Source organism: Metopolophium dirhodum, chromosome 7, assembly GCF_019925205.1.
Source record: "Metopolophium dirhodum isolate CAU chromosome 7, ASM1992520v1, whole genome shotgun sequence".
Classification (NCBI taxonomy): domain Eukaryota; kingdom Metazoa; phylum Arthropoda; class Insecta; order Hemiptera; family Aphididae; genus Metopolophium; species Metopolophium dirhodum.
Genome location: NC_083566.1, coordinates 35799556 through 35814975, shown reverse-complemented (window position 1 = coordinate 35814975; position 15420 = coordinate 35799556). Strand labels below are relative to the sequence as shown.

General features: G+C 30.2%; 2 protein-coding genes across 4 annotated transcripts; both read right to left on the bottom strand.

Annotated features, from left to right (window-relative positions):
- Positions 1–5453: 5453 nt before the first annotated feature.
- Positions 5454–6530, bottom strand: LOC132948271 (small ribosomal subunit protein mS26). Its single transcript, XM_061018679.1, has 3 exons — positions 6203–6530; positions 5856–6117; positions 5454–5776 (listed from the first exon to the last, which is right to left on the bottom strand). Exons 1-3 carry the CDS (start codon positions 6421–6423, stop codon positions 5591–5593), a joined length of 669 nt encoding a protein of 222 aa, XP_060874662.1. The 5' UTR covers positions 6424–6530; the 3' UTR covers positions 5454–5590.
- Positions 6531–7586: 1056 nt separating this feature from the next.
- Positions 7587–15099, bottom strand: LOC132948270 (cyclin-L1-like). Of its 3 annotated transcripts, XM_061018678.1 has the most exons (8): positions 14632–15097; positions 12855–13039; positions 9302–9353; positions 8963–9211; positions 8719–8900; positions 8555–8653; positions 8330–8482; positions 7587–8184 (listed from the first exon to the last, which is right to left on the bottom strand). In XM_061018678.1, exons 1-8 carry the CDS (start codon positions 14866–14868, stop codon positions 8070–8072), a joined length of 1272 nt encoding a protein of 423 aa, XP_060874661.1. In that variant the 5' UTR covers positions 14869–15097; the 3' UTR covers positions 7587–8069. The 3 variants fall into 3 exon arrangements, with proteins under 3 accessions (XP_060874661.1, XP_060874660.1, XP_060874659.1); XM_061018677.1 differs by having other exon boundaries at positions 8330–8461; positions 8963–9353; positions 14632–15099; XM_061018676.1 differs by having other exon boundaries at positions 8963–9353.
- Between the last annotated feature and the right edge of the window lie 321 nt (positions 15100–15420).

The window sequence follows — 15420 nt, the reverse complement described above, 5'->3', positions numbered from 1 at the left end:
CGATGTCATGTTTAGTAGGTACGATGCACGATGATATTGGTAGGTCTGTCCTATATAGGTGTAGTCGTCCAGGTCTGTGGGAAAACGATCTAATCTCTGATTCGAGAAAGAAATTCATAATTTCCTCCTTATCTTGCACCCCCCCCCCCTGTCTCCCTCCCATATAATTTTTATAGTAGTACATACTATATTCTTATTGATGACTTTCTTGTCCCTGTGTACATTTACCAGTAAAACGCAATAATAAAAAAAAAAAAAAACACTTTATACTTTAGACTTTATAATCCGTTATACTTATATAAAAATATGTTGGTATGTGTAAAATACGATTTCAAAACCATATTTTGTTTCCAAAATCTCAAAAAAAAACTCTGGGATACCCTAAAGGTTTCTTCTCAATAATTTTATCACTTTAACTATTGTGGGTCTTTTTAATGGACTTTTTAAACCTTAACAACCTGGTGTCTATGCATTTTTTTGAATTTTTTATTTGCTTCTTAAAATTCGTTTGGCTGCGGGCTACCACGTTCCTCTTACAATTTTTATTTTCAATTAATTTAACTTTATTTGATTTTTTTTTATAAATGTTTTTAAACATTAAACAGCTATAATTGGAAGTACTCTGAATACCTATAATATACTTAGTACTTACTATATTATGATTAAAAGATTTGGGGTTATGGACTGCAGTCTCTGGTTCTTTAAGTTTTTTTAAGAATATCTAGGTACCTACTATTTAATTTAATATATTTTTTTTTTTCAAATGAGTTTGCCTGTGGGTGCCCATGTATGATGTATCCCTTTCCAAGTTTTTTTTTTCGTTTATTTAACTCAAATTAATTAATTTTTATAAATTGTTCAAACATTGACCAATGACCACCAGTTGTCATCTCAATTTTTTTTTAAATTTTATTTTTCTGTTTCTTACAATGCTTTAACCTGCGTGCACCTACGTTCCTCTTCGAATTTTTTTTCATTTATTTAACTCTATTTGATTTTTTGTACATTTTTTATTTTCGCCAGATATTTAAGTAGACCTCTGCTGATAAATAGTTCAAATAAACTAATATTGTTGTGAATATTTTTTTAGGGTTTAAGAATCTGGAGATTATCTTATAGTCTGCAGGCTCTACTTGCTATCTATAAATATGAAATTTTTTTTAGCTTTTTGAAATGAATTGTCCTGCGGGCGCCCATGTTCCCTTACCAATTTTTTTTTTAATTTATTAAACTCTAGTTGATTATTTTGTATACATTGTTGAAACATTGACCACCGGGTGGCCTCTGTATGTACCCACTACCTACCTACGATTTTGTAGATTTAAATGGATCTATAAAGTGTGGATTCGGTGGATTGCGGCGGGGTAAGACCCGTTTTGAATTGTGTGCAACCACTTTCAGTCTCAAACGGAGTATACGTCTTGCAATGAGCTAAAATGTAATTATGGACAATATTGGACACTTCAGTAATGTACCTATTTTGCCTATACAATTCGCCGGGCAACACATTTTGTTTGTGTGAAAAATTTAAAACAATCGATAATATTAATCTACTAGCCTAATATTATGAACTATCCAAAACCCTCCCTTTAAATAAGGTCTTAGCCCTGCAATTGTTTTAATGTTTCATTACACTATCATCCCTCGTGATGTAAACAGAAAGATTTAATTGTTTTTTGTCTATATAATTATTAATTTCTATTATATATTATAATAATATATGATTTATTTTTATGGTGGGTACATAAGTGGTACAACTTAATTCATTTTTTTTTGCATTGATATATTATTAAGTACACAAAAATATAAAAACGTATTAAAATACTAAAAAAAAGGTTAATAAATAATGTGACATTAATAACATGGGTTTGAAGATTTATAAATTACCTACATTTTCCTATCGATTTAGTAAAAAGGTGTTTTAGTGCCATTTGCGGTCAATTTATTTCTATTTACCTGACTATAAAACTGAAGGTGCTATTTATAATATTATATACTAAGTATAATATATATGTTATATTATGAAAAGTTTGTTTTAAATTGAAATTCAAATTAAAAATGAATGATTTATTTGAAGTGTTAGAGACAAGTAAAGGTAATCCACTAGCTATACACGACGATTATCAATACATCGCACAAATAATGCAAGTGTAATAATAACTTGGGTATGTTTGAATGAAAAAAAAGAAGAAAAATGCAAAGGAAGATTAAGAACAACAGGTAATAAAGTTTTAAGTGTTACCATTCGTCAATGTAAATATGACTTAGCAAAAATTGAAGTAAAAAAAAATATAATATTGCGGGACAACGTACACTAGATACAACATGCTCAAATTTTTCGAGAAGAGTTTAAAAAAATAGCTATTATTCAAAAATCAAAATAAGGTTGTGAATAAGTTACTGTGAATTGTGAATGACAAATGTTATTTTATATATTATGTGCATTTTCTATAATATTTGTAATAAGGTTTTTTAAAAATATATTTATTATTATATGAATTTTTTATAATAATAATAATAATAATAAGCATTTAAACACGCGAGTAAAAATATACTGCCAGTCCTAAAAGCCTGGAAAAGTGTGAAGGGAAGTTTAAATATTACTAAATATATACCCATTACTAGTATTACTTATTAGCACAAAATAAGTATATAATATATATCATTTATAGCACCCACATTTAATAGTTAGGGTAGATAGAAATAAATTGACCGCAAACGGCACGATAAAAAGGGGCCGACCGCAAAATATGTCCTGACCGCATCGGTGCCGACACCCATCTTTATAAGCCCAACTTTCATTTCCTAGTGCTGCGATAGTATCATAATCTTCTTTTTTTCCTCTTGTGTAAAACATGGCATTTACAATTGATGGTCGTCCCAAGCCTTTTCCTTTCGGACAACGATTATTTTCAATAAGACTTAAACAGCCGTTTTTTTACCGGTTCAGCGGTATAACCACAACCATAGCTTGTCTTGTCTAAAAATGCCACCGCTCCTGGTATATCTGTGTATATTTTATAATCCTGCTTCCGATAAAATTATACTGACCATATCTTTGTATACGTTCGGAAAACGGTTTGCAACCACGCAGCCTCCCGGGCCTGCGCCAGTGGCAATAAAGTCATATACCCGTTTAATATGGGTCTATTACCTACAAAATTATTATCGCCGAAGGGAATTTCTTGTTGCTGATATTGTGCATAGGGGTCGACTCATACGATCGACTAAGAGTTAAAGGTGAAAAAAAATTCAAACTGTGAATATTGTAAGAATGTGTATCACGATGGCGCGAGTGTATACAAGCGGGTGAGCCACTTTTGACTGTGATCAACTAGCGCCAGAACCTCAAATAATACGGTTTTGTTTATTTAAACTCCCTACTACATAATATTATACTTTGTATTAGATATTTTATAAGTATATTCAAGTTGCCCCCGTTTTTTTTCTCACAGCGATCAAGAAATCTAGGTTAGGTCTAGGTACTCAACAATATAGTTAACCAATATAGTTAACAATATAGTTTATATTATATACCTACACCTACGGCTAGGTATGCATTTTAATAGGCCCACAAAACTAAAGCATAATAATCAAGCGGGCTGTTGGAATAAATTAACAAGTGGTTAAACCGATGGTTGTATTTTTCAATATTTCCAACTGCTGAAATAACGACCCTGAATTCATTGTTCAAGATTTTCGGATTGCCGACCGGACATGGCCGAAACCTATACTGGTGCTCAATTTGAAATCAAGCCAAACCTAAAAAACACACGTGTTTCAACCAAGTGCGCCCGCAGGATAAAATCCCAACCAGGGCAAGATAAAAATTATTTATAATCTAATATTAGTTATAGCGATATTTATATGAAAGTAGGTGCATGCAGTCAAAAATTCCCAGGGAGGGCAATGGCCCCCCCTGGGCCTTGGCACCCCCCTGGGGGGCGCCCCATGGTTTCAACCGTTCGGAGCCCCCTACAAACAACAAAAAAACAGCTATAATGGCCATAGTTGCCGGGCTTAAGCTCAATAAAAAAATAAATAAATAGTATTAGGATCGAATTAAATGTTATCGCTAAAAACATGGGTAGGTATAGCTTATCCGGATTTCGCTTGATTTGTCTTAATCCAAACAAAACCTGTCCGATTGATTTGTTCGGAATAAGCGCTGAATGTAGTTTATAATTTATATTATTATTACCAATATTATGGTAAAATAATATACTATAATCAGTGGCGTGGTGAACTAAAAATTTTCCAGAGGCAAGTTACAAATATCCCAATAGTATTTATGCACAATAATTAGTTGTGAGTTGATATATATTGATAAACTCTAAAAATTGATCCGGGATAATTTTTTCTTGTTATTTTGTCAGAGGTGTTTATCATCATAATTAGGCTGTTAAAATGTGTTTATTATATAAGCAAATGACAGATTCAAGTTGTAATAAAAACTATGAAAAAAATACCCATTACTTTAAGTTATAAAAAAGGTGGTAAAGTGGGTAGGTACTGCTCTGCTATACAGTGGCTGTGTCTGAATGGGTACCACTGTAATAGTGTATTGGATGTGTTAAATTTTATTTTTTAATTAGTGAATTTTGAAGTACCTAAGTATATTTTATTATATTATTGCCATTAGGGTGTTCGGTAAAACAGAAACGTTTCAGAAGCGCGGTAAAATAGAACGTTGTACGAATGCGTAAAACATCAAAAATATTGTTAACTTAAAAACTAATAATTTCCGCCAATTTATTTTGGTACCATTGATCTTAGGTTGTATAAAAGCATAAAAGTATAAAAAAAATACCCACGAGATTTACCCTAATCCCTAGATATTATAATATATTCCTTATCCTATAGCTGGAATCAAATTAAAAAATGGTACCTAGATCTAGATAATACAATTATATTTATAATTGATTTTGGGTCTAGTATTTCTGTTGTTGTATGAACATAAATAATATGGACAATATAGTTATCTCCTTAAACTAAAATAGTAAATACGCTAAACAATTGTTTGTGAACCATCATAATTATTGTCATCTAGTATTGTATGAAAATTTATATTATTTTGAATTTTGTAACCTAACACATTTGCATGAAAAATATATCTTGAAAATAATTTTTATAATTTAATGTCTGCTATGAAATTCCTGAACTGCACTGTTCTGCTCCTATTGTTATATTTTTTATGATTTTTAATATTCAATGTTGCTACTGTGGTCACAGAATTTATAATCTACTAAGCTTATTCGAAGCACTGCCGTTGATTGTCTATGTTAAAATGTATTTTATTATAACTTTGTAGTTATAGAATAATGAAAACACTTCCAAAACAGAATATCTTAAGCACATAGGTAATAACTCAACAGCAGATCTAACACTGAAACCTTCTCCCTCTAAACTAATAAAATATCAAACAATTAATAAATAAGCAAATTTATAACCAATGACATTCTTATTGTTCAATTTACTTATTAGAACAATATTCACAACAACTAGACAACTAAATTACATGTTCTCATTAGAAAAAAAATATATATATTATATTTGTACATGTTTACGTAAAATAAAAAATTAACACAAATTAGTTGATTGACTGGACTCGCAGTGTATGAGAGCTCATTGTTCCTGTAGTTGGTTCGTTTGGATCATTACCTTTGAGGATATTACCAGCTAAATCTAAAGCATATTTATGATCAACCACATTATCCAGGGCCTTTTCAATAGCTTCATCTATGTTTTCAACGGTTATATAAGTTTTTGATTTTTCCTAGATACAAAGCAAATCAATTTAATATAACAATCAACACACAATAAATTATTGAATTATAATAAATGCCCGTGTATACCTTTTCTAATCGGATGATTTCCTCAACCGCTGCCAGTTTTTTCTTTTTATCTTCTTCTTTTTCTATGAGTTGAGCTAAAATTTCTTCACGCCGGGCTTCACGTTCATTTGCCAACCTCTGTTCCCGTTCTAAGGCCACTTCGGCATTCCAATTGTCGTTGACATCCATGCATTTCGCCCATAACATTTCTTCTTTATTGGCGATTTCTTGCAACACCTCTTGACCCGTATACGATGTCTCCAGTTCAAATTCCAGTTGTTTCCTGAAACGGACGTGTACAACGGGTTAATGATAAGGCTGCCTTGTGCACGTCGGGTACACGGATTAATGACTTTGAACACACTCACTGTATGGATTTCATGGTAGTCCTGTAGTTGGTGTACAGTCGGAACAGTTCATTATTCTCTTCGGTGGAAATCTGTGGTCGAACGGGCACGCGGAACATTTTGGTCGGCGCTTTCGGCAACCATCTGGGTTTTCTAGTGTACCTAACCGGTTGCTGGTTTATGGCCTTAGTCTTGCACAGCAGTTTGCCGTACAGCAATTCAACTTTGCACAAATTTTGCATGGTGGAGCGACCAGAGAATTGTGGAAAAAAATTAAAACAGAGCACCGAAACGACACGGCGCCGGTAACAGCCAAACACGATGGGACGAAATTATGATTATCATAGATATTAAAAAATCGAGCACCTTGTGATTACATTATTATTATCGCCGATCGCAAGTTTGTTTGATAGTAGAAATTGTGATAACCGAATACAGATAAAAATGTTGGTCCGTGTACCGATTTTAAAATTTGTAAATATCCCGAATTCGTAAAATGTATTATAGACGTATATTATAAAATATTTGTAATCCTATTCTGTTCCCAGAACCACGAAATAATTTGAATCAGATTGCGTGTATTTTGCGTCGGATGTGGTGCGAATGTCTAACCAGCACACGAAATATAATTATATAGACCTATTAAGTATTAATTAGGTTAGGTTAGTCAATGCGTTTATGACTAAAGCAGTGCGTTCTGTGGCAGCACATACCCCTATATTAACGACTGTAGAGTGTAGAAAGAATTAATCTATAGCCGCTAATGCAAGAAATAATTGTGTATTTTTTCTATGCCTACCTTATTAGTTTTAGACTTTTAGTACCTATTACATTGTTGTCTACAAAATTCATCTTTGTTCCCGTTATGAAACTCGGCATAAATTCTTAATGTCTATTCTAGAATTGGTATTTTGAAAACTGTGTAAAATAGACAAATCTAGGAAAAAATAAACATAGCAAGGCATTACACGTCTTTCAATAATGTGCACGAATTCAATTCTTTAAAAAAGAATTTAAAAGATTTTATCATCTATTTAAAAGTCTTCAACAAAGCAATTGCGTATTATTATGTATAATTATATTGACATTTTAATAAAAAATGTAACAGTTCCAGTAGGCAAAATAACCTATGTATATATTTCCCACCAACAAGGTTCATACAAAAATCTTGCTCATTAGTTCTCCAAATAATCGATTCTCACATTTTTAACTTGCAAAGGTAATTAAACACGATTCATGTGTCAAGTAAAACGTTAAAAAATAAATTTGTACCTAAAAATGTTTCAAGTAAATTTAACTGTTTTTTCATCTCAAATTAATAATTTTACATTTATTATTTGTGTACAATGTGTATGCATAAAAGTAACATCTACGTATCAAGATGATACAACGTAAAAAAATAATATTTTATGTTTTGGGCATTTATTATGAATTATTATTATTTACAATTTAACAAAAAAAAAGATTAGATAGGCCAAATCTACGACTCGTCCAAACAAAGTACACAAGACATAAAATTTCAAAATTATACATAGTAAATTTGTATATCACAGTTGATTAAATTATTAATTAATCATTTTTTAAATCTAGTTATACAAGAGCTACACTTACAAATTATTTAATTTATATTTTTTTTAAACATTAAGATGGTACAAGTATAAATAAAAATAAATATATTTACTTTCTTCTACAATTTACATTAATATGTACAATTAATGGCTTTAACATAGTAAGTAAACCCTGTCTGAAAATAATGAAAAAACAATGTATTTATACATATTAAATGTATTAAATTTACATTTATAAAAAATGCATCTGGTTTGAAATACAAAACTAAGTAATGTTTTAATACATTGTAAAAGGTAAGTAGAAGCCACTAGAAGTATAACTACTCATAGCTATAATATTTTTTCCAGTAGTTGTAACTTCTAGACTTGGATTTATAATTTTCATCGCCCCTATAATCTCTGTAATCTTTGTAGTCTCTGTAAGTAGGTACTAATCTAAAAAATAATAAAAAATCATTTGATAGAAAAATATTGTACTTGTTCCTTTACTTCAATGAAATATTCATTTTTATAAAAACACTAATATAGTATAATTAATAATACGAGTAACTATATTCAAATGTATAACTTTTTAACATACTTATTATTGGTTGAAGATTTATGACGACGATATCCTGAAGAACTAGATGAACCAGAGGACGAACTTGAATATCGTTTACGGTTTTTATTTGATTTTCGGTGTTGTTTATGAGTTCTTCTATCAGATATTGATCTGGAACGAGATCGTTCATGACTAATCAATACAAAACAAGAATTATAAGATAATTAAACGCTTAAACAAAATATTTAACAACATTTTTCTTACTTTCTTTTTTTGGATTTCTTTAAATGTCTTGGACTTCTACTTCCAGACTTAGTTTCTGAAGGTGGTGTTCTACTTCTACTTCTTTTTTTAATTGGTTTTCTATATGACAAATTTAATATAAATAACATATATATTTCAGTGACAACTTGAAAGTAAATGCATACTTATTTGGGGTAGTTGAACTAATATTTTCAGAGGCAGCAGCAGTTATTCCATTAGTAGGAAGAGGTGGAACAACTTCTGTTTGTACTACTGGATGCACAATAGCTGCTCTAGCTTTCTCTTTAGCATGATCATATTCTTTCTTCAACTCTTCGACTCTCCTTTCTAAGTCTTCTGTGATAACCTGAAAATTATTAGAAACAAATAAGGTTATACTGAACATACAAACTATAATTTTCTACTCACTTTAGGTCTCATATAAAGTTTGAGTATTTTACGACAGATGTCCTGGATGTCCGTTTCATTTGAATTGAATAAAGAGTACCATGCTGGACTTTTTGGTAATGGTATTTGTAATTTCCTGGCCGACAAATATATACAGGCACAAGCAATAGTTTCTGGATCAAATTGGACAAATACATCAGTTTGTAATGAATCATTCATGTAGTTCCAGGACATCTGCATTATTGACTGGTGTTTCTCAAATCCAAGTGCCTGTAGGTACATGACAATGAGTTTATGTGGGTGTTTAACATGCACGCAAAAGCCAAGCTCCTTGAGCACGCGTCGTTCCGCTTTTATTACCTGCGTCTTTTTCTGTACATAGTTTTGATCAAGGACCAACGGCGTAATCAATCTGCAACAGGGGCGGGGTATTTTTGGGTCTTGTTTTGGACTAGTGATCACATGGCAACACCATGGGTAAGACAATAAAGAATGGATAGTATGATCAACCACAACTGACTGTTTGAATATTTTTTTTTTTTTTAAATACTAATTTTATTTATATGCAAAATATAAAACTTTAAAATGCTTAAAATATTGTTTGCTTTTGTTTTTATTTACTGACAGTTGCATTTATTAATTTAATCATCTTGCAGAAATAATAAATAATACTTAATTTTTTTAAACTTATATTAATGTTTAAAGAAAAGTTCACTATATTATAAGATTTTCTTATTAATAATATAATATTTACTAAAAAAATTAAATACATAATACTCAAAACCATAATAATTCATTATTACGTTAATCTGATGTATTTTCTATTCATAATGATAGTATGTAGTCAAAGCGTTCACCAAATATATATTGAATCAATTTAAAGATTTAGTGTCATATTATTACATCTACCGATATTAATAATATTGTATTTAACACAATATTATATTCATTGAAAAATAATTAAGTTTCTGGTAGATACTTTAAATAATAAAGTTGTATAGTACTTAGTAATGCATTGTCAAAATGCCATATAAATCCCTAATCCAAAACACATTTATTATTTTGAAACAAAAAAAATATTATTTATCAAACCACCAGGTAATTTAACAATTGTTAAATTTGTCCTGTTATTAAATGCTTTGATTTCTTGGCTTGATTCCATGCACATTTTAAAGTTCACTAATTTAAATACGTAAAGCATGGTTTTCCATATTTCATTAACTGTTTTAAACAATTAACATTCACCTTCAAACAAAAATATGAAAAAAAAACAGTTCACTTCAACTTCTGATTTTATCCAAGTCCTTTTAAACGTCTACAAATAGAGTAGGTACCTTATGAGATGTAGAATAACCATCAAATGGTTCATATGATATCTTCACACATGATTTGCTATCTTGAATCCCATTGTGTTTGCCATTGTGCAAATAACAGTTTGTAATGTCTGTGAAATTCTATGTTACTTGATACAAAACTTTTATGGTTAAGTATAATCACTAAATTAGAGCACATTATGTTATGCACATTGGTTTTATACTATACCTCTCTTTTTGATAAATACATATATATATATATATATATTTTAAATTTTTTTTGGACAGACCCTAACACTTTATTGGAGGGAAACCACATAGCTTATTTTTGGTTAAATCATGTAACAATATAATTTTTTAAGGGGTCCAACAGTGTTCTTGACGTGACGACCATCAATTTCAACGTGAATCCACCACGTTCGCTTTCCTCTCCACAATTCAAACCGAGGGCAACTCACCCGGCGGTCAGCTGTGGAAAGTATCTGCGAAAACGCAAGTTATAAAATAAATTTGTGCGTTATATTTGCACTTGGATTAACATTAACAACCACTGACTTTGTTGCATTAGACAATTTACAAATAAAAATAAAGAAGGACAAAACAATTGCAACAAAAACAATGGATTTCTGTGCACCCTACAGTTATCGCATAAAGTTAACACATTGTAACTAAGTGATTTTAATTTTAACTAAACAAAATAACAATAAAATTAGATATGAATAAATAACAGAATAAAATATTCATTAACATTTAATAGAAGTACAAGTTATATTAACCTTTATATATATATATAATATATACAGTATGACATTACTAACGTCTTGTTTTTTTTTTTATTTTGTAGGTACAATAACACATTAAGTGCCTTATAGAATTTGATGTGCTTTTCCCGTATATCCACAAATATGTCGACTTCTACCTACCATGGAACACTAAAAAAAAACCACTGAATACCAGAGTGAAAATTTATTGACAGTTATTGGAGTAATGTTATAGTTGTCGATGAGTAGTCAAGGCACTCAATGTATTTAAGTTTATATTTAAGACTAAGATTTTTTTTTAAACCAAAGTATACTTTGTAGTAATGTTAAAATATATATTAGAAAACATGTTTTTTTTCTCATAACTTGTACAAATATATAATGTCATCTGTAAATAAATCCTCTTATTCTGTATTTATCATAGGTATAGAAATATTAGAATGTTTAAAGAATGTGTATTTTGCGAACGCTGTAGGATATCTGAAAGTAATTAAACATCTAAGTAAATTTAAGTAATATTAACTTAAGAGGACGTCACACGTCCATAAAGTCTTAATTAAAAGCCTTTTGTGCGGACAAGAACTGCTTTGTCTACAGACTTAGGTAAAAATACTTTATTTTCACCATTAAAAAAGAAGTTTAAACAGTATTTTTTATATTTTCAATACCTACAGTTCACCAAACAAAAAAATGTATGTTGTTTTGAAATCTGTTATTTTCAAGTTTGACTAGCTTGATATAAAAATGATAAAACTATATTCTATAGTTGAAGCTTTTCTTATAGTGAAAGTTTTGTTTCATACTATAACCATAATGTTGTACAGTTATTTCCCACACAAAATTGTTTTTATATGATTCTGTTGTCACGTAAAAAGTATCAATGGTACCAATGTAGCATTAGTGAAGTTACTTAGAATTAAAATACACTAAAACTTTTTTATGACAGAATTAAAGATTTATAAATTGATTTTTTTTAAATGCCTACATTTTAATCTTTAAAAAGTGAATGCGTGACAATCTCTTAAAATTTAAAAAGAAAATGTAATTAAATTATAAGGTGAAAACTATATGTATGAGTATAGATAGTTTCAAGTGTTTAACTTCTTCAAGAAGTTGAGATTATGGACATTCATTCCATTAATCTTCCATCAAAATGAATGTCCATACATTAATATACTCAGCTCTATTTAGACATTTAGGAAAAGGATATGGAACAATAAATAGTTAAAATAAAGCTAAGAATATAATTTTAAAGTCAATGAATGAAGAAGATTGATTGAAATGAAAATGAAAAATTGCAGACGATAAAAACATGGTTAAATTAATTAACTATCTTATTGGCATACATATTTAACTGGGTTGAAGCTTAAGATTTACTTAAGAGGTTTGTATACTAAGTTTATACCTAGGTTAATGTATAGGTTAATATATTATACTAGTAAGACAGTACACGCTTTATAAGATAGACAGGCAAATGTTTTTCTAATGAAATTTGATAACACTAACTTACCTTAAACTTAAGTTAATAAATTAAAATATCTACCTCTTATTTAAAGATAATATACTGGATAGGATTTAAAGAGTATTGATAAAACCTACACATTTAATTTCTGGGTTAAAAAAAGTGTTGTTACGGGTTTACTAAATTTGAGTAGTTTTAACAGATAAATTTAGAAAATATCAAGTATATACTACTTAAGGTCCAAATCAAAATGGATAATTTAAGTAACGGAAACATAAGCTAACATATTAGTCAGTTGTGATTAAAAATATTTAAACAAGATTCAAATAAAATAAATAAATATTAATTATGAAAAATAAAAAACCACCTCAACTTACTTTTGATTTAAAACTTGACGGATATGATGATAAACATTAATAACATCACGAATACGCCTGGGTGATTCTTCGACTTTCGAGGCCAAACATGTGCATGCCATTGCAGTTATTTCCATTGGGTGGCGAACAAAAGATTTTGTGTAGTAAAATCGCTGAAACAACACCTGTCCAGTTGCCATTGCAACCTGAAAAATCAAAATCACATAATATTTTTTTTAGCATAATATAAAATTAAGTGACACAATTTATAACAGGTAGCATAGTTGTAAATTTAATGATTTTGCATGTCGAATTTAATTAATTTTATTCAGAATTTAAAATAAGTAAGTTACAAATTTGATTCTAGACATAAACATTCTGTGATATACGATATCAAAAAAAATAAATATTAGAAATTAATTGCTTATTTTTAGCAATTTTACCTATAAATTATTATTAGTTTTGGGCTCTAAATTAGAATTAAATAATTTTTTTTTTATTGATCTTTATTTTAACCTCTTGGCTATAATTGTTAGATAAATTTACATTGTTTGTTATCACAGTCACATAGGTAGAATATTTTCAAAATTTCCATATTACAGTAAGTTTTAAATGACACTAGAGTTAAAAATATTAATAAGTACAGTAGAACACCGATTAGCCAACTGTCAATCAACTGGATGAGTAAATCTTGATACATCGTAATTGTATTTTGTCATTCGATGGAATCATAGGTTAGTTATCCCCTTTTAGTATGTATGTATGTATGTATGTATGTATGTATAATGTAAATACTATATAATATATAAAAATAATTCCATACATAAGTAGGTACATATAACTATTCGTTTAACTTTTTTATGTATTATATACCTATTACCTACCTATACTTATATTTCAATTACCCGTACCATCCTTGGTATTTATTGGACTGGATAATCAAAGTTCTATTGTTACATATTTTATTTTCATCACGACATAATATGTCTGTTTTTAGTAGGTAACCAGTATACAGACTCTGATTGACTCCAAATTTTTTTTAATGTTATATTAATATTGATGCTTTTATTATTTCATTTATTAAAAACCTAGTTTATTAGTAATCATATTTTTTTTTTGATTCAAGATCAATTCATTTTTGTAATTATTTAACAAAAAAATAAAAATAATAATCATTTAATCAAATAATGAAATGTTTTCAAATTTGCCTCGTAACTGAAGTAGTACTTTTCTTCTAACTGTCTGTTATTTCCATTACGGATTAACAGAATCACAAAATTAATCGTTTTTCAGGGTTAAGTATTTGGGCAGTTTAACAACATGCCGAAGCAAATGTTAGTGTTGACACTTGACGGCCACAATTTAAATGAGACAAGACATAAGCAAGTCATTAAGCATACCTACAAGAAATCAGAATAATGCCACAGGTTATAATATAATCTGTGATAATGCAATGTTGATGCACATAATCTACGAGGTGAAATAATAGGTTACATAAGTGGTTAGAGAACAAAGGGGGAAAAACCATGAAAAATAATGGTAAACATTTCACGTCAGCTGGGCGAGTCTTGAACCTTGGCGCGCAACACGCGCGTACAACGTACGGTTTAATGGAAAATAATATCTATCTTGGTTGCTGCCCACCATTGTGATTCGCTACAAGAAAAGTATTCCAAAATATAGTCCTGACGACGAAAATTGTTAAGATGAACGAGAGGCTGAATGAGCTGGGGCAAGCTGCATACACTATAGATTACAAGACGTACATGGTGGATACAAGCGAGTAACAAAGTCTCACCTGGGGCAGTTTAAGCAGTATGCCAGCGGTCTGAATCCACTCGCAGCCAACGATCCTTAGGTCGACTTCGGTCTCGAAATCTAACCCATCGATCATCGACGGTGTGGACGTGAGCTTTTCCTTGGGCAACAGTACGTTACTAAGCGTCAACAGTACCTTGGTCGGCTGTTTTAACACATGGCGGTCGTGGTGAACGTCCGCCGCCGTCGTCGTAGCAGCAGTTTCCATTTTACACATCACCCACTACGCAATTGAAAAACGCGAATTCTTCGGCACAGGGTTTTGGAGAAGAACACTAAACGACTAAACACGTCCTGGACGGAGGAAGATTGCGAGCACAGAAAATAGACTGTGATAATGTGATAATTAATAACACTTTATTATTTGTTTCGCAGTTGTAAAAATAAGCTAATGGTAATGTAGGCGGTAGGTCGCGGAGTTTTCGACTTCCCTTTCTCAAACGAGTGTAAACAACAAACATGGCCGCTACGACATTAAGGCCGTTGCACAGTGCTGCCAATCTCGAAGTCAGTGACAAAAAATGAGAAATTATTATTATCAACCATAGACATTATCTTAGATCTACAGCTGATATAGAATGATAATCACCACGTTAAAGAATAGTATAAATATTAAATTGTTGAGAACAACTACTACAGACATAGAAATATAGAATAATAGAATATTCTACAGAACGAACTACATCGTGATCGTGGTGCAAGCAATTATTATCCCAGTGCTCGGCCATAATATAGATTATAATAATATAATATAGCCGTGTCCGAATGG

Bases quoted from the DNA above. Each gene is read 5' to 3' on its own strand.
- LOC132948271 (XM_061018679.1), bottom strand. From the start codon at position 6,423: ATGCAAAATTTGTGCAAAGTTGAATTGCTGTACGGCAAACTGCTGTGC. The intron at 6,118-6,202 runs GTGAGTGTGTTC...CGTCCGTTTCAG, and splicing joins ACTACCATGAAATCCATACA to GAAACAACTGGAATTTGAAC. The intron at 5,777-5,855 runs GTATACACGGGC...CTTTGTATCTAG, and splicing joins AAATCATCCGATTAGAAAAG to GAAAAATCAAAAACTTATAT.
- LOC132948270 (XM_061018676.1), bottom strand. From the start codon at position 14,868: ATGTGTAAAATGGAAACTGCTGCTACGACGACGGCGGCGGACGTTCAC. The intron at 13,040-14,631 runs GTGAGACTTTGT...TTGATTTTTCAG, and splicing joins TACTGCTTAAACTGCCCCAG to GTTGCAATGGCAACTGGACA. The intron at 8,483-8,554 runs GTAAGAAAAATG...TGTATTGATTAG, and splicing joins AAGAAATCCAAAAAAAGAAA to TCATGAACGATCTCGTTCCA.